Source organism: Limanda limanda, chromosome 1 (assembly GCF_963576545.1).
Source record: "Limanda limanda chromosome 1, fLimLim1.1, whole genome shotgun sequence".
In the NCBI taxonomy this organism is placed as follows: domain Eukaryota; kingdom Metazoa; phylum Chordata; class Actinopteri; order Pleuronectiformes; family Pleuronectidae; genus Limanda; species Limanda limanda.
This window is the reverse complement of record NC_083636.1, coordinates 8,721,131-8,739,943: the sequence shown is the minus strand read 5'-3', so window position 1 is coordinate 8,739,943 and position 18,813 is coordinate 8,721,131. Positions and strand designations below refer to the sequence as shown.

The following is an 18,813-nucleotide window of genomic DNA, read 5'->3' as shown; positions in this document are numbered from 1 at the left end:
GCAGCGGTCCACTTGCTTGCCTTTGATTGGTCCGCGCATACGTCACTCAAGTGATGACGCCGTTGCGTTTGCCCAGAACGTGGATGAGGCTAGCGGTCCCCGGGAAGCAGCTCTCCCTCACACGGTGGTTTTACGGAGCTGTAGACGGAGGCAGCGTCCCACCGGAGGTCAGAGGTGACTTATGGAGGCTTGAGGCTGTCGGGTTAGCTTGTCGTTAGCCTCGGGGGGCTTCTGCTATGACTGGCGTCAGCTGTTTCTCCTGGTAGGTCTGTGTGGACGAGCGGTGAACTGGAGCCTGTAGCCTCACATCACAAAACCCACCGGATCACATCCTTTATTTCTTCCCCTGTGTGGCCGGCGGAGAGCCCACCTTTGACTCTGGAGCAGGACACGGAGGTATGTGCAAATACGTCTCTACGAAAACACTATTTACTTTTTATTACTCTCGGATTAGAATCCATTGTGGGGATGGAAGCTGCCAGACAGACGCGTAGCACACAAACCGCTATGCTAACTCAAGCCAGCGTCAGACCGAGCCAGTGTTTACAATGTCCAGAGAAACGTCAGAGTGGGAAAACAGTCATCTCCCATCACGTCCGAGGCAGCAGTGGCGGAGCTAGAGTGGCTCCGTTCAGGGGCTCTGACAGGGAGAGGTGTGAGGTGTCCGCTTAAAGGGAGAGTTCACCGAAAAATGAAAATTCACTCGTTATCTACCCACCACTTTGCTGATGGAGGGTCAATCAATCAATCAACCAATCAATCACATTTTATTTGTATAGCCCATATTCACAAATCACAATTCGTCTCACAGGGCTTTAACATGGTGTGACATCCTCTGTCCTTGACCCTCAGCAAGAGTAAGGAAAAACTACTAAAAACACTTTTAACAGGTAAAAATACGTAGAAACCTCAGAGAGAGCCACATGTGAGGGATCCCTCTCCTAGGATGGACAGAAGTGCAATAGATGTCAAGTGTAGGAAAACATCCTCAAGATAAAGGTTTTAGCAGCATTGATTAGGGTAAACATTTTGAAAGATAACTTCAATACTATATGTCAAGCAGTCCTGCTGCAATTATAGCCTATGGTCAGCAGCCAGCAAGATCATGATCCACCATCAAGATCGGATGCCACTGTAGTCCACAGTCATTGTACAATTGAAGGAACTGCGGGACCGATCAATCAAACAGAAAAAACAAAAGAAAAAAAACATAAAATGCCTCCATACTCTCGATTCTGGTGTCATGTAATTGACATTCAAATCTGACTGGAGACAGCGTCATTTACACCATGTTTTCAGAGAACTTTTAGGCAAAAAACGCAGTGTAAATAAAATTTGAAATACACAATGGTGGCACTGACCTTGAAGGAGTCAATTCTGATGCATGTTTCTAAGTATTACCACCAGTCTATGATTTCAACTTACATTTTTTTTAAAGTTGTGGATACGGACATATTTCCACAGGAAGAAATCTGCGTAATGATAAAAGTATTAAGGAATTGTTGGTACAGGCTTTTTGATTCAATTTAGTGGTTGTTTTATGTCAATATTATAAGTTGTCAGTTTTGTATGTGTGTGTGTGTGTGTGTGTGTGTGTGTTTGTGCCCCATTCCTCTCTCCAGAGTCATGACTTAGTCCTTTCATTCGGGACGGAAAGGGTTTCCTGTCCAGTCACTTACAGTATTTAAAGGGTGGAGTGTGTCTCTGGGTTTCCAGACACATACGTAAACCGCACCAAACTGAGAAACCCACCATATTGGGAAATTGTGACGCTCTGAATCTTCTGCCCACTTTAACTTCATATTCATACCCAATAGATAATAGCATTGACCACATGTGAGGCATTATGAGTCTGACTCTTTAAGAAATTTTGTAATGTTCAATTATAATTTACACACGCATCTGCATATGTCTTTAAAATCTGAAATAGCATAACTGATCTAAGAATGGTTGAAGCTTTTAAATAAGAAAAAAACATTTATTTTTGTAGAACAAAGTTTGAATAATTGGTGACTATGGATAGATCTTAGTTTCAATTGACAGATTTGACCCATAGCTCTCAGGCTGCATGCTTGAGTCTCTTAATATTGAGCTTGCTTTCAAAGTGTCGTGAAGTAACTGTGTTTGTTTAGCTGTGGGGTGGATCTGGCTAACATTGAGCGAAACTGGATCCTTTCAGTCCTTGAGCTGAAGGCCCAGCTGACTCCACTGTGAGGCAAATGCTTCTAACTGTTTGAATGATGCTTCATTTTCCACTTCAGGGAAAAAACACCACAAACGTTTTTTTCCAGTCTTATGACCCAAGTGTGTACATCAATAGGTCTTTTACACTAAAGTCAATTTAAAGTGTCACAGTGGGAAAAGCAGGTATAAGTAATGAAATTAATAATAGTTGAATTCCATATTCACGGATACAGTATAGACCACTGTGACAACATTCAAAATGACCACAATTCATTTAGGTAAACAAGCTGCAGGGTCCTGGTATTTAACATGCAGGCCCACTGGTGCTGCTGGGACACTTGATGGAACTGAGCCATCGTTAATGAAATTAGCTCCGTTCAGTTCATTTAGTTTCCAGTGCTTACTGTGACAAGTGGAAGGAGTCAGTTGTGCATGCTGACTCTCTCAAGGGGGAGGGGGGGGGGTCTCACCAACCTAACCATTGTTTACCTTATCACATGACACTTGTAAGGTGGAGGGAAGAACTTCATAGACGAGTATTTAGTGCCACCTTTCATTTATCACCATTTATTTACAATCTTAACCTTTTGCGGAATGGGAACAAACAATAATGGAGAGTCTCTTTGTGCATGTCCACAGCTTAGCTCTATCTTTATTTCTGTGTTTAGCAAATGGTGTATAGTTGTGAAATGCATTCCTAGTCTAAATGACCACTCAAAGCTCCTAGCAGTACAGTTTTGCCATTCATCCATTAACACATTCATAAAGTGCCTTTGTGCAGGACTGTCTCTATCAAACATCACTCGCACGCTGTCAGCCCAGCTCTCAGGGGCAATTTGGGGTTTGTGTTTTGCCCAAGGATACATAGTCATGTGGGATAGAGGTGCCAGGAATGAAACCATTCACCTCCTGAGCCACAGCTGCACAAACCCTGGCCCCATTGATATTATCGATAGAGGCTCCCCTCAAGAATTAAGAGGAAAGTGAGTCTGCTTGAGCTGCTTTGTGTTTGAGTTAGTGACGATGAACTGGGATGTTTTGCTTTAGGCTGTGCATCCTTGGGGTCAAATCTGGTCAGATCTGCTACTTTGGCTCAAGAGGAAGTGACCAGAAGGCTGGCGGTTCGATCTCCATCTCCTCTTGTCTGCATTTCGAAGTGTCCATGGGCAAGAAACTGCCAGCTGGCCCGACAGTGTATGAATGGTTTGTGATAGTTTGTACGATAGAAAAAGGGCTGCGTTTAAGTTCTGTATGTACTTTATGTCTGTGTGAATGGGACTTGTAGTGGTCGAAAAGACTGGAAACGCGCTGTATAAACACAGACCTTTTACCATCTCAGTTTAATCCTCCCACACCGAGCAGCCTCCAGAAGTGATTCAGAGATTTCCCCTCAGAAGTCAGGAAGTGTCTGGTTGTTGTGCGATTGCTGAGGCCCGGACGGGAAAGGAGCCAGTGACTAGACGAAACATGAGCCCTATCTGTGGGCTGCAGGGCATTTGTATCCCTGTTTGAGCTAATCAAGCCAATTCGTACCCTTTCCAATGCTGAAATGTTTGGACAATATTCACATCCACCCTTTTCCTCTTTCCCTCTATTACATAAGATGCTCATAATCTGATCATGTTAATATGCCATTAATGTAAGAAGAAGAAAATCTAAGTTCATTGAGTAGTGCTTAGTTTGACCTTCTCTAGTTCACACTGTCATTCATGCTTATCCCACTACTGCTTGTGACGTACACCTCAAAAACATGTGAGTGTGTTACTCCTGCTCACTGTGGTTTAATTTCTACCCACACAAGTGCAAGAAGATATCCGTGTTTGTGTTTTTGCCAGGAAGAGAACAATCGTTTCATAGGAATGAGTGCAGAAATACTTGTATAGATCTCTATTTATCTGCTTAGAACTGAAGTGCTCTGACGTGATGCATTGTTCTTGCAAATTAATGATGGTGTCTGGTTTTTCTCACCAGTATAATCAACATCGGATGTTTTCTCAGGAATTTCTTGGATATTTTTCTGTCCTTGCTAGATTTTTTTCTAGTTCGCTAGATGCAAATCAGTGAAGAATTCACAGGAACGCATTCTGAGAAATAACGATTAGTTCCAGGAGTGAAACCATGAGCCAACCACAGCACGGTTTCCTGTCCATGTTCTGGGGGCACAGGAATATATATACCAAGGATCTGACGTTGGCACAACTCAGTCTGTGGTTAGGGGATCTGCTGCAGAGCTGCACTCACTGAAATGTAAAAGTGGATACCTCCCTTTTACTCACCTATCCCCTGCTTGGCGCCTCAGTGAGAATTTAAATTTAAACACACTTTTACATCATGAAGTTAAACTTGGTAAGAGGTGTCGAGTTAAGTGTAACATAATGGTTTCAGTTTATCTGATCGTCTACCAGGAAAACCTGCAACATGAGGCCATGCCAGTGATTGTATCTTCAGTTTGGTGTCCTCATGACGGCTCAATTCAAAGCAGTTGAACCAGAGTTAGTGTCTCCTGCTTTCTCTGAAAGTAGCACTGCTTACTGCTGTGCCATTATTTTTTATTTGACTCTTAGATTTAATTGCACTGCTTCGTGAATTCATGAGTCTGCAGCATCTTTATCAGTGGTGACGATTTAGAGCTTATCATCTTCCCTGGTTGTTGTCATGCAGTGCTTATCAGTTTGTGATGTTACAACTTCTCTGGTAACATTTTGTTTTTAATATCTGTCAAGTAATAAACCCATTCAGTTTATTTTCTACAGAGTACTACTCAGCCTGTAAAAATGGTAATAATGTTTCTGGAGGGAACTTTTCTGTAAAGTAAAATAACCCTGTTCATGTCACCAATCTTCACTATTCTTTTTTTGATTCTTTTATTTGCAAGTCCTCAAATTTAGAAACATGGGTTCTTGACTTCTCAGCCACCAAATTAAGTTAACTCTCTGTGTGTCTCTTAAAGCAAGTTTGCTGAACGCTCATCGTAAAGTTTGTAACAGTAGATAACATCAGCCACTATAAGCTTCTGGTCATATCACAGCAAGTGTGGCTGCAGCAACACAACATTCTGAGTGTATTGAATTGAGTGAGGGTGTGTTTTATTAGCAATTAACTGCACTTTGGTAACAAAACAATATTGTAGAAGACTGAATCCTGAGTCCAATATTCCCGTAACACTATTGGTGGCAGTAACTGGACGAATATGTTGGTGTGTTTTTAACAGGAAAGTGTGGCCATGACGGGAGGGACGGCAGCGACCCTTCCCATGAGCAACCACACCCGAGAGAGGGTGACTGTGGCCAAGCTGACACTGGAAAACTTCTACAGCACTCTGCTCACCCAGCACGAGGAGCGTGAGATGAGGTAAAACCACAGACTGTATATGAAATGGACGTATACTCCAGGTCCTGAAAGTGAAGACAATACAGAAGTGCCTGAAACCTGCATTCTCTCCAATGACCAGCAGAGGGCGTCTCCACTGGCTGCAATAAGATATTTAGTTTCTATAGAAAGTAATTCTACTTCTAACTCCATTTATAACGTAGATAAACATTTTCATACATAGTTTATATATATCAAATAGAAGCTGCCTTGGGGGATGATACCATGTGATGTTCACAAACCAATCTGTCTGTTTTACTGCAAAAACAAATTATTTATTTTACGTCCTGGATATTTAACCTTTAAAGAGCAGCCAGTGACTTCAGTGGCCCTGCATGTAAATTAAGCTGTGATGTTGTTTAAAGCGTCAAATGTCACTTGCTCCAGCACTGCTAAAGGAAACAATGCAGAGGTGTTTCAACGCAGGTGTTAACACAACAAAGGGGCGCCTTCTAATCTGCCTCATGTGTTCTCACATTACCTGAGAGTTGATCTCTGGTCCAGGTAACATGGCTCAGTGTGTCTCAGCTCACTCACTCTTCACTGCATAAACTGAGAGGGGATTCATTTTCAAGATCTGATAGGCTTTAGGTCACCTGATCCCTCCTTGTATGATTCCACTGTGAAATGTCTCACTCTTATATTGTAAATTAACTAGGTAAATTCTGTATGTTTTCAGCCATTACTCATTTTTATACCTTACACTCTATGTTGTTTTTTTTAACCGTAGGCAAAAAAAGTTGGAGAAGGCAATGGAAGATGAAGGTTTACCAGACGATGAGGTACAGCATGTTTATTTTAGTCTCACTTACACCTTTTTTTTCCTCTTTAATGTTGTCTTTTTTGTTCAAATTCAAATCACTGAAAGTCTCTTTGTGCTTTGCAGAAAGTAATGCGGCGCTCGCAGCACGCCCGTAAGGAGACCGAGTTTTTGCGACTGAAGAGGACGCGACTGGGCTTGGACGACTTTGAGTCCCTTAAAGTTATCGGAAGAGGTGCTTTTGGAGAGGTGTGTTTTAAAAAAGAAAAGTAAAATAAGGGTGGCAAAGTTGAAGGCCTTTTAACTGAGCCTTAACTTCCTCAAGTTAAGTAAGGGTCATCAGCAGAGTGTGTGGTTTCAGTGGTTTTTACTTCGACATCGAAACCGGTCTGGTCACTTTCACCACAGTGTTACCACAGTGTTCATTTCATTTCCTGTGTGTTATACTTTTGATACAGTAAATCTGCTGCTACTGTCTTCAAGCAAAGCACTGACACACTTGAGTAAATTAATGGTCATGGTGCTTTGCTGGCTGTGACCTAAAAAGCTTAAGGTACAAGATAATACATCATTATTATAAGAGTAAAGGAACTACACGTCCTATGAACCATTGCAAGCAATCTCTTTCCAAAACCCTCCAGCGAGCTTCTTTTTAAATTAAAGTTGGTTGTTAATTTAACGTTAATATAATGTAGTTTGTGTCTTGTGGGTATGTACAGTTTGATATAGTGTATAGTATAGTAACCAAGTGTAGTAACACTGAAGTATCCGATTGTAGCCTGTACCATGGTTTTGGTAAACATTCCCATGGTAACAGGAAGCTCCACCAATCAGACCTTGCTATTACACCTGAGGATTGTGGGTAGTGTCGTACATCTCCTTGATATTGTAAATATAATGTTTTTTCCTTAAAACTCAGTTGATATCTTATGGACTTGTGACTCCAACAGTTTCACAATCTCGTAGCTTGTGAGTCTGACATATTTTATGGCTAATAATCAAAATCTCTATTCAGAAATGAATGGTATTTTTGCTTCTGGAACCAGGCTTTTGAGTTTTACTGTTAACCCGAGGAACTAAGACCTGAAACATCATGTATATTTTAAACGATGGCTTTTATGTAAATGTTCTCATCTATTACTTGTATGTTTCTTTTATCCTTGTCTTGAAATGATGTTGTCTTCTCCAGGTGCGCTTGGTGCAGAAAAAAGACACGGGCCACATCTACGCCATGAAGATTTTGAGAAAGGCAGACATGCTGGAGAAGGAACAGGTGAAACATTTTGTCAACACCACAGTTCACAGGAGACATTAGGCACCTTGTTAAAGGTTCTATACCCTCTCCCTACAGGTTGCTCATATCCGAGCAGAGAGGGACATTCTCGTGGAGGCAGACGGCGCCTGGGTGGTCAAGATGTTCTACAGCTTCCAGGACAAGAGGAACCTCTACCTCATCATGGAGTTCCTGCCTGGAGGTTTGCACTTTATAAAGCTGCTTTCAGACCAGCTCTAAACCTCGACTGTTCTTCGGACATTATCTGGAGGGGTTCTATGAGAGAACGCAAATTGGAGAATGTGCAGAGGGTTCACTGTGAGTGGGTGTGTTGATGTTGTTTCTCACACTGGAGAAAGTCTGGAGCCTCTCGCTAGGATATTTGCATTCTCAGTTCTCACATATAGCTCCTTCTCCGGTGTTCAATCAGAAAATGTATTATTTTATTCACATTAAACAAACAGGAAAGTGACAATAGGTGGAGTGTTTCTGAACTTTGTCATAAATCAGTGTCCACCATGGACAAGTCATGTATTGGTAGAAGATTAAAATGTTTCCAAAGCTCTGACTTGTGAGCTTGTTGCCAGGCGACATGATGACCCTGCTAATGAAGAAGGACACTCTGTCAGAAGAAGCCACGCAGTTCTATATCGCAGAGACGGTTTTAGCCATCGACTCTATCCACCAGCTGGGCTTCATCCACCGGGACATCAAACCTGACAACCTGCTGCTGGACTCCAGGGTGAGACCACACCCACCAGAAATCTCGTCTGTTTGCATGATGACTCTCTGCAGATGATCATCAAATGTCTCTCTGCTCACAGGGACACGTGAAGCTGTCAGATTTCGGCCTGTGTACGGGACTGAAAAAAGCTCATCGCACAGAGTTTTACAGGAACCTGACCCACAACCCACCCAGTGATTTCTGTGAGTTCAAAAATCTAACATCTACAATAAACATCCATCTACCAATTTAACCCAATCCAAATGCAGATGTATATTCATGTGCTATGTAATACATTTCAGAGAGATTCTGCTTTGGTCTCTTTTAAAGAAATGTACTGTACAATTGCGACTTTTCCTGTGTATCCTTCCTTGTAGCCTTTCAAAATATGAACTCCAAGAGGAAAGCAGAGACATGGAAGAAGAATCGCAGGCAGCTGGTAAGACTTTATCATTTTACTGGCTCTGGTATTCCAAAGAAACATTGTCTTTACCAAGTACAGGCCTGGTGGCTTGGAAGAGCTTGAATTGCAACAAGACTTTTTAAAGCAGTGTAATACTGACAAGTTGGACTTTAACCCACTTCTGTTTTTGTTTTGTGTTTTTAATTTCTACCCAAACTTTTCACGTGTAACTTTTCAGGCTTATTCCACTGTGGGTACGCCGGACTACATTGCTCCTGAAGTCTTCCTGCAGACGGGATACAACAAACTGTGTGACTGGTGGTCTCTGGGTGTCATCATGTATGAAATGCTCATTGGTAAGCATGCATTTGTCTGTATAGCTGCTCTCAGACATGGAAAAGAGGTGACACACACATAGAAGACACAGACGAACACGTCAACTAGGAAAGACAAGATCCGAGAGCTTTTAGTGATGAGGGCAGATGGCGGTGTTTATGTGCTGTAAACAAAAACATGCTATTTCCGCAGTGGAAATGTCATGTCGTGACAGACTCTACCCAGACGCTACCACTCGCCTGAATGCTCTGGACATTTACCTATTGTTGTGAATGATCCTGACTTGGACAATCTCCTCTTGAGTTCTTCACATGTGAAAGGAAAATAATAAATAATTGTAGATGGCAAAAAGTCTAGACGAATGAGTCAGACTTTATGTTGATTGTACTAAGGAACAGTACAGCCAAGGCACTTTGCCTTTATCAAATTGATCAAATAAGAAAAATAGGGTTTTTCCTAAAATCCCCGTTGGCTGTGTTCAGGTTATCCACCCTTCTGCTCGGAGACGCCGCAGGAGACGTACAGGAAGGTGATGAACTGGAAGGAAACACTTGTCTTCCCACCTGAAGTCCCCATCTCAGAGAGGGCCAAAGACTTGATATTAAGGTTTGTAAAAAAGCCTTTTTAAGACAATCTCTATCTCAAACACCCCTCAAAGCCATATGATAAAAATCTTGGTATTTCTACTGCATATTAGAATCAGATTTTCTGTCACTATAACTTGTATGTATTGGTTTATCATTCAGTTGTTTGATCAGTCTGCTGTGTGTTTATGTGTTTCAGGTATTGCACTGACAATGAGAACAGGGTTGGAGCTGTGAGTGTGGAAGAGATCAAGAGTCATCAGTTCTTTGAGTCAGTGGACTGGGAGCACATCAGGTACAGGAAGCGTTTTGTTTTTCCACCTTCTTTTGGAAGACCACTGCTCTCTGAGTTTGTCCCTCCTCCTCCCTGCCTACATGAATCCCTTTGTGTTGCCTCCACAGGGAGCGGCCGGCAGCCATCTCCATCGAAATCAAGAGTATTGATGACACCTCTAACTTCGATGAATTCCCTGAATCAGACATCCTTCAGCCAGGTTTGTGTGAAGTATTCTTCTAGCTGAACTGCAGGAAAAATTTGATTAGAACATTAATCATGGGTAGTAATAGATTATTGACATTAAGGAACTTATTGAGCCACTGAGTTTATTAAGGCTGTCACTTTTTCCAAAAATCAAGTTTGAATGATTTAGACGTGACACACAATTCGTTCAAATATATTAGTCTCTTAGGTGCTCTGGTGTCATGATTGTCTGCTCAGGACGGCTTTAATTGCGAGCATCCTCCGTTTTCATAGCAAAACCTTTTTGTAAGACATTACTGTCTCTACTGATGACTCAAGGGGGCGTTTGACGAGTGAAGCTCACAGTGATCGCCCTCTGTTGGATCAGGAGACAAACTACTTCAGAGAGTTTGATACGCTTTTAGACTGAATATTTTGTATTTGAGAGGGTCATTACAGGTCGATCTTTTCTCCCATGTTCAAATGAATGTTTGAATTGAGCTATAAAAAAGCTTAATATGATAAGCCTACAAATACTTGTGTTGGCTCCTCATTTGGAAAATTAAAATAAAAATATTTAACCCTAACTAACCCTAACCCTTTTTCTTATTTCTGTGTTTGTGAACAGCCAATTCGACTGAGCCAGACTTCAAGTCCAAGGACTGGGTGTTCCTCAACTACACGTACAAGCGCTTTGAGGGTCTGACTCAGCGAGGCACCATCCCCACATACATGAAGGCAGGGAAGGCCTGATGCGCTCAAACAGGGAGAGGCCGTCGTGGAGGAAATAACAACAAAAAAACAGACGTTTATACGGACACAGGGTCGGGCCCTGGTGCCCCGCTGGTGCTGAAGGCTGCGCTGACAGCCTCTCAGTCTAAATTTAACCATCACAATTTATTAGGTCTGCTCAGCCGCCGCAAGAACTCCTAAAAGCATTACCGCATTACCTCGGTTGTTTATACTGTATACCTGTGCTGTCTCTAGCCATAGCTCTCAGGCCACCTCACCAACTAGGACACTAAATCAGCATATCTGCATGTTCAGCGGCACATTGCTTCTGGAGAGATTTGGTTCACTGCCTAAAAGCATTAAAACGGCGGCGCTGGGAGTGAGGCTCGAATACAAATCACTGCTTCGACATCTTTGCATCATTACCTCTCAGCACTGATGGCTAAACTGGCTCTGATGCAACAATTTCTTTGATGCTGAGAACATGCTCTATACACTGTAGTCAAACTCTGGATTATTGGTATGAACAGGAACCCCTCTCTCGTCCTCACCCTAACTCTGTTCATTGAGTTGATGGAAAGTTCCAGCATGATTTCTGGTGTTTTTATTTCTGCTTCAGTTCACAAAAGCTTAAGGTGTGAAAACTTCCCACTGAAGTTTATTTTTAGCCCAGAGAAATGTCTTGTTTTGGTTTGGTGGCTTGATTAGTTCTACATCAATACTACTAAGGGAATGATAAAGGTTAGTTAGGGTTAGGGATAGTAAAGGTTTGATGAAAAAGACCATTCCACTTGGAGCTCCTTATGCATAACCCTTCATGGCCTGTTTAAATATATTGGGGCAGGGAGAAACAATTATTAGGTAATGGAACATCTTAAATTTCTAAAGCCATTAAGGCAGTAGGGTTAGGGTTAGGCATTTAGTTGGGATGTTTAAGGTTAGGGTAAGGGCCTAGGTCTGTGTGTTTGTGTTAACCTAACCTTGATTAAGGTTTTTTTTGGAAATGCACCCCAATGTTGGTTGCCACCCACCAATTAACACTAAAGAAGAAGTTTAGTGGTAAGATGTGAATTGCTGTTAAGTTAAGGTTAGGGTCAGGGTCAGGCATGAATTGGTCATGGCTAAGGTTACTGGTAAGGTTTAGCTTAGGCCTGGAAGTCAATGCAAAGTCCTAATTAGGATAGCTGCTCAAACCTCTGTGTGTGCGTCATCATTGCAATATGGGGTCATAGAGACACCTACTTTAACAGGAGCCATCACTGAGGTGGCTGTGTGTGATCTGGCAGCTGTTTGCACGTGGGTCTCTTCTGTGGACAGGTTTTGCTACCATGACTAAGCAAGTTATATAAAACCTAACATGTGTGTGGTTAAAATCAGAAGGCAGTCAGAACACAGGCGTGGTTCTACCCATGTGAGGGGCAGTAATGCTGTAATGACGACAGGTCTGAACGTCAACATGTTGACATGCTTTGCAGTTATATAAAGGTATAATAATACAGAGGATGTTATGTTTTCGTCTGCGTTCGTAAGTCTGTCTGTCGGTGAGTTAGCAAGACTACGCAAAAACTACTAAATTACCGCAGAAGTTGATGGAAGAATCCATTGAAAGAATCCGTAACATTTTGGTGCAGATGATGGAATTTGTTTTTCACTTTCTTTCACATTGTGAGATTGGGTGTTTTGCAACCCGTTCGCTCATTTCTCAAACGATAACTCATGAATCATAATGTGGAAAAAGAGTCAGGTAGATTTAGGGTTATATCTATGAGTTTGTGCCACTCCTTCACAGTATTGGATGAGGTTCAGATTAAAGCGTTGGTGCTTTTTTTGTACCAACTGAAAGCTTTTATAAACATGATTGGAAAGGCTTTAAGATATAAAACAAACAAGTGAAGAGTCAAATCATGCTGGAATCGTCCTGTTGCCCGTCACACGGTGCCAAACAAACTGTGCTTGAGTGTCTCTTCCCTTCAGAGCCCATTGTTTGGTTCAGATTAGTGCTACAGTAATAGATGTCTCCCCTGCTTGGGATTCCAATGAGTCCGACAGCCAATCGCTTCCTTCTTAGACGGACAAAATATGCAAAGTGCCTTTAGATATTTAACCAGATCTGTTAGAGGGTTCATCCGAAATTAATCAGAAGGACGTTAATAACAATTAAGAATTAGTTGTAAAGGTCAATGAGGGAGAGGAATATCATAAGGAAAAGAATAGAAACACAGGGAAATTATTCTAAATGTGCAAATTCAGCTTTTTAAATGTGCGTGTGAGAAACATTATTTGAGTGATAAAACATAGGCAGTTTAGAAAAAGCTTGGTTCTATAAGTTAGATAGGGGATGGTAAAAAACGTCAAAGCAAACACTTTAAAAGAAAGTGTCTTTGTTTGGAAAGTAAGGAGAAAGATAATAAGAACAGATTAATGTCATGGAAATCTACACATGTATGATAAATGTTTCCTTCCGTTGAGGTTTAATTTTCATAGTTGATAATGAATTAAGTTTCCATTTGCTGTATTTAATTTGTTTTTCTTTCCCTTAGAAAAAAAGCCTCAATTACATCTAACGCAAGGCCTCGCTTTGTCAACGATAAAAAATCATCATCACGTCTGCTAAACGTAGTAACCAAAGAACTGTGATCGCCACACGTCGTGATCTGAACACACAAGCTCAGATGTAGCTGTCGCTTGCTGCACTCAACTTCAAACTACCTTTTAGACAAACAAGAAAAAAGAAAATCGCTAGAGAGCTAACCCAATTGGGTCCTGGAATAATTTGCCATTTTGGTTCCGACACAGAAAGTGAGTGTGCGGGGACAGGACGTTTCTCAGTTCCGTGTGTTCAGTGTCAAGAAAAGCTCTAAATGTCCATGCAGGGACAGGAAGTTCGCTGAAGACTTAACCACGTTGAACTAAGCTGTAGCCATCACAAGAATCCCACATTAACAGTCTGTGGTGTGATTTGAGAGGAATTGAAAGAACTAAGTCGTTCATCAGTTGGAAAATGTTAGTGTTGTGTTATATTAAACCTACACCAGCCTCCGCCTTTTACATTTAAATCTGTTTAACCTTCATCCAGGAAGTCCCTATGAAAACCCGTTGGCTACGAATGCACCAACAAAATTGACCCATAGCATTCAAAGTATGGTCGACTGAAGGCAGATACGTGTATATTTTAACATTATTTATTATTTTTCATGAGATTTTGTTCTAACATTCAGTGGATTTCAATTGGAGGATGTTCATGTTTGGGTTTTCTGGGATTCAAAGGGATTCTCCAGCAATTTAGCACTTTCATGAAGTTAAAAAAGATGAGATAATACTAGTAATAGTAAAATTATATTTACCAGAATTGATGCAGCAGAGGCCAAGGAATCCTATGAATCCAACTCTGCTGTTTTAACTTTCTATAACTAGTAAATGTGTCTTCCATACCCCAGTAATACTCCCAAATAGGAGTAAACTAATTCATCAAATCTGTGGAAACCCCCTTTAATTACTGGATCATATCAGATTCACATCCCTGATCTGGCTGTGTTTTATCCCATTATAAACATCCCAACGTCTGGGTTTTACTCAAACAGAAATGTAATGGTAGCTGAAAGCAGTACAGTAGCAGGGACTGGTGCACAATGGGGGACTTTGCTGATGGCTACCGCTGCAGATTTCCCGGCTGTGTCTAATCACTGGAACATACAGACAATACTTTGAAAAGGGCCAAACCGCTTCATCCGGATAGATCTCGTCTCCCAGCCGAGAAGGTCCGTGAAAAACTAATGTTGGATGGTGACTGTGTGATCAAGCTTAAGTGACAAAAAAAGGACATTTTCATGAAGTGGTAGAATAATCTGTGATTTTTGTTGTTGTGAGGTGACATGTCACCTTGTTCTGTCAAACTCTTCTGTGCTGTAATAGAGACATGATTACACTTTTATTTTCAAGTACATCCACAGAAGAAAAAAAAATAACAGGAGGGTAAATATCGTATTTGGGATCCGCAAAATTCTATATATGTATATAAAAGAGGACTTGAATTCCATTGCTGTGCCACTTTATCTGAGAGGAGTTAAATTATGGTGACAAATGGAGATTATGAGAAATTTGTTACTGAGTTAAGCCAGAAAATTCATTCCTGAAGGACCAAACATTACAACATCACAGAATCATGACTGAATGTTAAGAGAACACATTTTCCCAACTCAGATTAAGGAAAATGCATATATCCCAAATAAAAGCCGGTGACACAAAACTAAAATGTAAGTCATTCACATCTAGTGTCTAGATTTAGATTGAAGTAGTCTACTTACTTCTCTGCCTCGGAAACCTCAGCCTCGGAAACCTCAGAGCGCAGCAACTTAGTTCATAATGTGTAATTCTCTCTCCCCCCCCCCCCCCCCCCCTTGTAAAAGCAAGAATCCAAGCTCCCCGTAATCAAGGCTTTAAAAGCCCTCCGCAGGCCATGTGTTTTAGGTGTAATGACGTACATATTGTTGTAGACACTTGAAGGAAGCTTTCTGTGGAGTGAAGGAGGGATGGTTCATTAATATATTCATTCACACCGGTGAGTTTTTATGTAGATAAAATGCTTAAAATAATAAAAAATGTAACACTAAAAGGCTTTGAGTCCAAGGTGGTCATGTTTTGTTTGTTTACTTGTTTGGTAGCAAGATAACGCAAAAATGAATGAACAGATTTTCCACAGAAGTTAAACTAAATGTGTGTACAAGTTGGTGTCTGATTCCCAGTGGGAAGTTATTCCATAGTGGTGGAGCCTAAGCTCTACCACCCTCTGTACGAGCAGGTGTGGACGGGATTAAAAGGTCAGCAATATAAGAGGGAGCAAGGCCAGGCAGAGCTTTAAAAAGCCTGTAATAAAAGTGTAAATAAACTCTAGCCAGTGCCATAGGGCGAGAATGGGGGTTTTATGTTCATATTCTTGTAAGAACTCTAGCCGCTGTACTTTGAACAAATTGGAAGCGGTTGATGCATTCCTGTGGCACTTCTGCAAACACAGTCACAATAATCCATATTAATGGAGACCAAAGCATGAATATCAGTTTGTGCATCACTGAATGAGAGAAAGGATCTAATTTGGACAATAATTCTGATTTAATGATATTGCTAAAATGTTTTGTGAATCAAACCTTTTCATTGAACCTCTACCAGGCAAATCATATATAATGTTTTAACCCCCCTATTTAATCTCTTAAAATATAAAAAAAAGATTATTTAAGATTTGCCTCCCAATTGTCAGTTTTGTCCCTGCAAGCACCAACTGTGCCGCTAGGGGGAGCTCTTAAAACGCACCATGGTAGTTTCCAGCTGATCAGGGATGGGCACCTCTGGCTCACATGTGCTGTTATGGTCTGATTTGTTATTTCTGTTTTAAATGCTTCTATCTGCACAAAGTCCAATTTAAGATCACTCTGATCAAATTAATTGTTACAGATAATTGCAAAAAATGATCCTGTTTCTTGTCAGTCCACAAATGTGATGCAATCACAAAGGTGCTGATTGGCCTGATTTGTTATTAAAATGCTTTTTGAGACAAAATTTAACTTAAAATCTAATTGTGCAGTGAATATAGTAGAAATTCGAGATCAGTCTACTTACACAATCATATTTATTCCTAAACAGTACATATTAAATTGCTTATTATTGTAAAGATAAATAATATCAAGTTAGAGGTTGTTGTTTTCATGTAGAAAACTATTCACATTTATTCACAGTGCTTTGATTTTAATGCTGGAGGACACCCACATGTCCACATTTTCAAGTGGAGCTGCAGCCTCCTTACAAACATGGTTACGTGGTCGAGTGGTCAAGAGTTCAACTCTTTTCTTTCTCACCCCAGTTAACTGGGTTTCCTTAATGGCCTATTCCGGTGAAGGAAACCTGGTTTGTGGTTTACATTAAAGAAATCAGGTAACTGCAGAAAACCAACAAACAAGTTACTGAGGTGGTTGTGAACGCTCCTGTTCAAAGTCTCTGACCTGATGTTCATGTCATGACCCCGTTACTGTCAAACAACACTGCACACTGCCCACTGACTGCATATCAACCCAAAGCTATAGTTCATTAACCCATACTTTTTATAGGCAGTTTTACTTATAGAGCACGTATCATAAAGATTGAATGTACAGGCACATTGGAAAACTACACAAAGGTTAAATCAAAATATTTCCATTTAAAAGTAAAAATCACAGTTTGAAACAATTGTAAGCAAAATAAAAGATGTAAAAAAAACAAAAAGGGTACATCTTTATTAAGTGCAAATCTGTTCATTCTATTTATTGTTTGGAATGTGAAAAAGCCTGTCAAGGCAAATCAAAAAATGACACTATTTTTTGTACAGAAGTGAAAACCATGGCAAAATGTGTTATATAAATCTATTTCGATGTTAAATAGTGTAATAGCGCTTCGTGTAATAGAATTTGACACTGAATAAAAACATGGTTACTCATCTGTAGGACCCTTAGCAAAATAATAATCATGTGTGTGTGAATTTATGGCATTTTTTCAGGCAATGCTATAATTCCACTATCACAATAACTTTTTTCGTGAAGTACTATGTAGATAAAGATATATATTTTTTCATCCTTTATTTCAAACCATGGAGGCGATGACAGAGACAAACCCATACAGGTGAATCATTAACAGATAATAAACAGAAAAAGAGAAAATAAAGGAAGTCACCCCAACATGGATCCACAAGCAAAGAATAAATAAATGCAGTAAAAAAGAAAAGTCACATAAAGACATAAACAATATTGCATGTATTCATAGTTTTACTGTATTTTGTTGTTTTGTGAGGAAGAAGTTGTGCTTCTCAATCTCCTTTATGAACACAAATAATGTTCAATGTTTCTGAATATACATTTATACATGTGGAGTTTGAAGCCAGATCAAAAACCAACTTTATTCCCGTCGTCTCTCCGTCCTCTACGTGCGTGTGTCCCGTCAATTCACGACGTGCACGCGTGACGTCACTTTCTCCGCTGACGCTCCTTAAATGGGTTAACGAGGCAACCCACACCACGTGACCGCTAAGTTATAAAATATATAGGTCAACACGTTTGTCCGTGGCACGTGCGGTCTCCTCGCTTACATAAAGTCTCGTGCTGAGGTCTCGAGTTACACTATGTTGGTGAGGCCCAAAGATCGTCCTTGCTCGAGAGGATGTATCACTATGAGCGCTTTTTATTGTTGTTTCAAAAGAGGACACCCTGAGAATAAAAAAGTTTGAAAGTAGTTGGTGAGCCCTAGATATGTTCGCCCCACATTAAAGTTCGTTAAATTCAACGCTGTGGCCTCAATATGTGTGAAGTTTATTCATGAAAAACACACAATCATTCCCTGTAGTAGAAATAGTTTGGTTTGAAAGTGCAAACCAGATTTGGTTCTGATTCTTAAGCAAAGCCCCCTTTTTCTTTGTGTTGTTTCCCTTTGATGCTTTACCTTCACTGTGCAGATTATACAAGGCGAACAGGGTGTGAGTTTTTTTTTTTATAAGATAAGATACATTTTATTGATCCCACACGGGGGAAATCCCTGGGTTACAGCAGCAGGCAATAAATACAAATCGAGATATAATATTCATCTTTTACTGCAGTTGGTAATTTGTAGAGAAATCTACTTGAGTAAGGTGCAGTAGCACTGGATGCTTGCACGAGGATGTATACTGTATTTGTGCATTATGAAATACTGAAATAGATGCACACAATCAGTATGTATATAGTTATTTGCTGCTACTATTATTTTTTCATGCTTTTATTTCTCTGTATTTTTGCACTTTATGTATGTATCATAGCTGGATTCATTAGAGGATGTTTGAATATTTAATCATATGCATATAGACATTTAAAGTAATATATGCAGGTATGGTATGGAATATGAATTTGAGTATAAAAATGGTATGTGATATTTCATTGTATTATACTAAGTGGCAGAATACTAGAAATAAATAACTATATGTGGATGTGTGTGTGTGT

General features: G+C 40.4%; 1 protein-coding gene across 1 annotated transcript; it reads left to right on the top strand.

Annotated features, from left to right (window-relative positions):
- The first annotated feature begins 53 nt into the window (after positions 1 to 53).
- LOC133012540 (serine/threonine-protein kinase 38-like) lies at positions 54 to 13,862 on the top strand. The gene is made up of 15 exons (XM_061080328.1): positions 54 to 167; positions 241 to 396; positions 5,396 to 5,535; positions 6,284 to 6,335; positions 6,440 to 6,562; positions 7,503 to 7,586; positions 7,665 to 7,788; positions 8,174 to 8,328; positions 8,411 to 8,513; positions 8,688 to 8,749; positions 8,952 to 9,069; positions 9,532 to 9,655; positions 9,833 to 9,928; positions 10,036 to 10,127; positions 10,722 to 13,862. Exons 1-15 carry the CDS (start codon positions 54 to 56, stop codon positions 10,844 to 10,846), a joined length of 1,668 nt encoding a protein of 555 aa, XP_060936311.1. The 3' UTR covers positions 10,847 to 13,862.
- The last annotated feature ends 4,951 nt before the right edge of the window (positions 13,863 to 18,813 follow it).

Bases quoted from the DNA above. Each gene is read 5' to 3' on its own strand.
- LOC133012540 (XM_061080328.1), top strand. From the start codon at position 54: ATGACGCCGTTGCGTTTGCCCAGAACGTGGATGAGGCTAGCGGTCCCC. The intron at 5,536-6,283 runs GTAAAACCACAG...TTTTAACCGTAG, and splicing joins CACGAGGAGCGTGAGATGAG to GCAAAAAAAGTTGGAGAAGG. The intron at 7,789-8,173 runs GTTTGCACTTTA...GCTTGTTGCCAG, and splicing joins CATGGAGTTCCTGCCTGGAG to GCGACATGATGACCCTGCTA.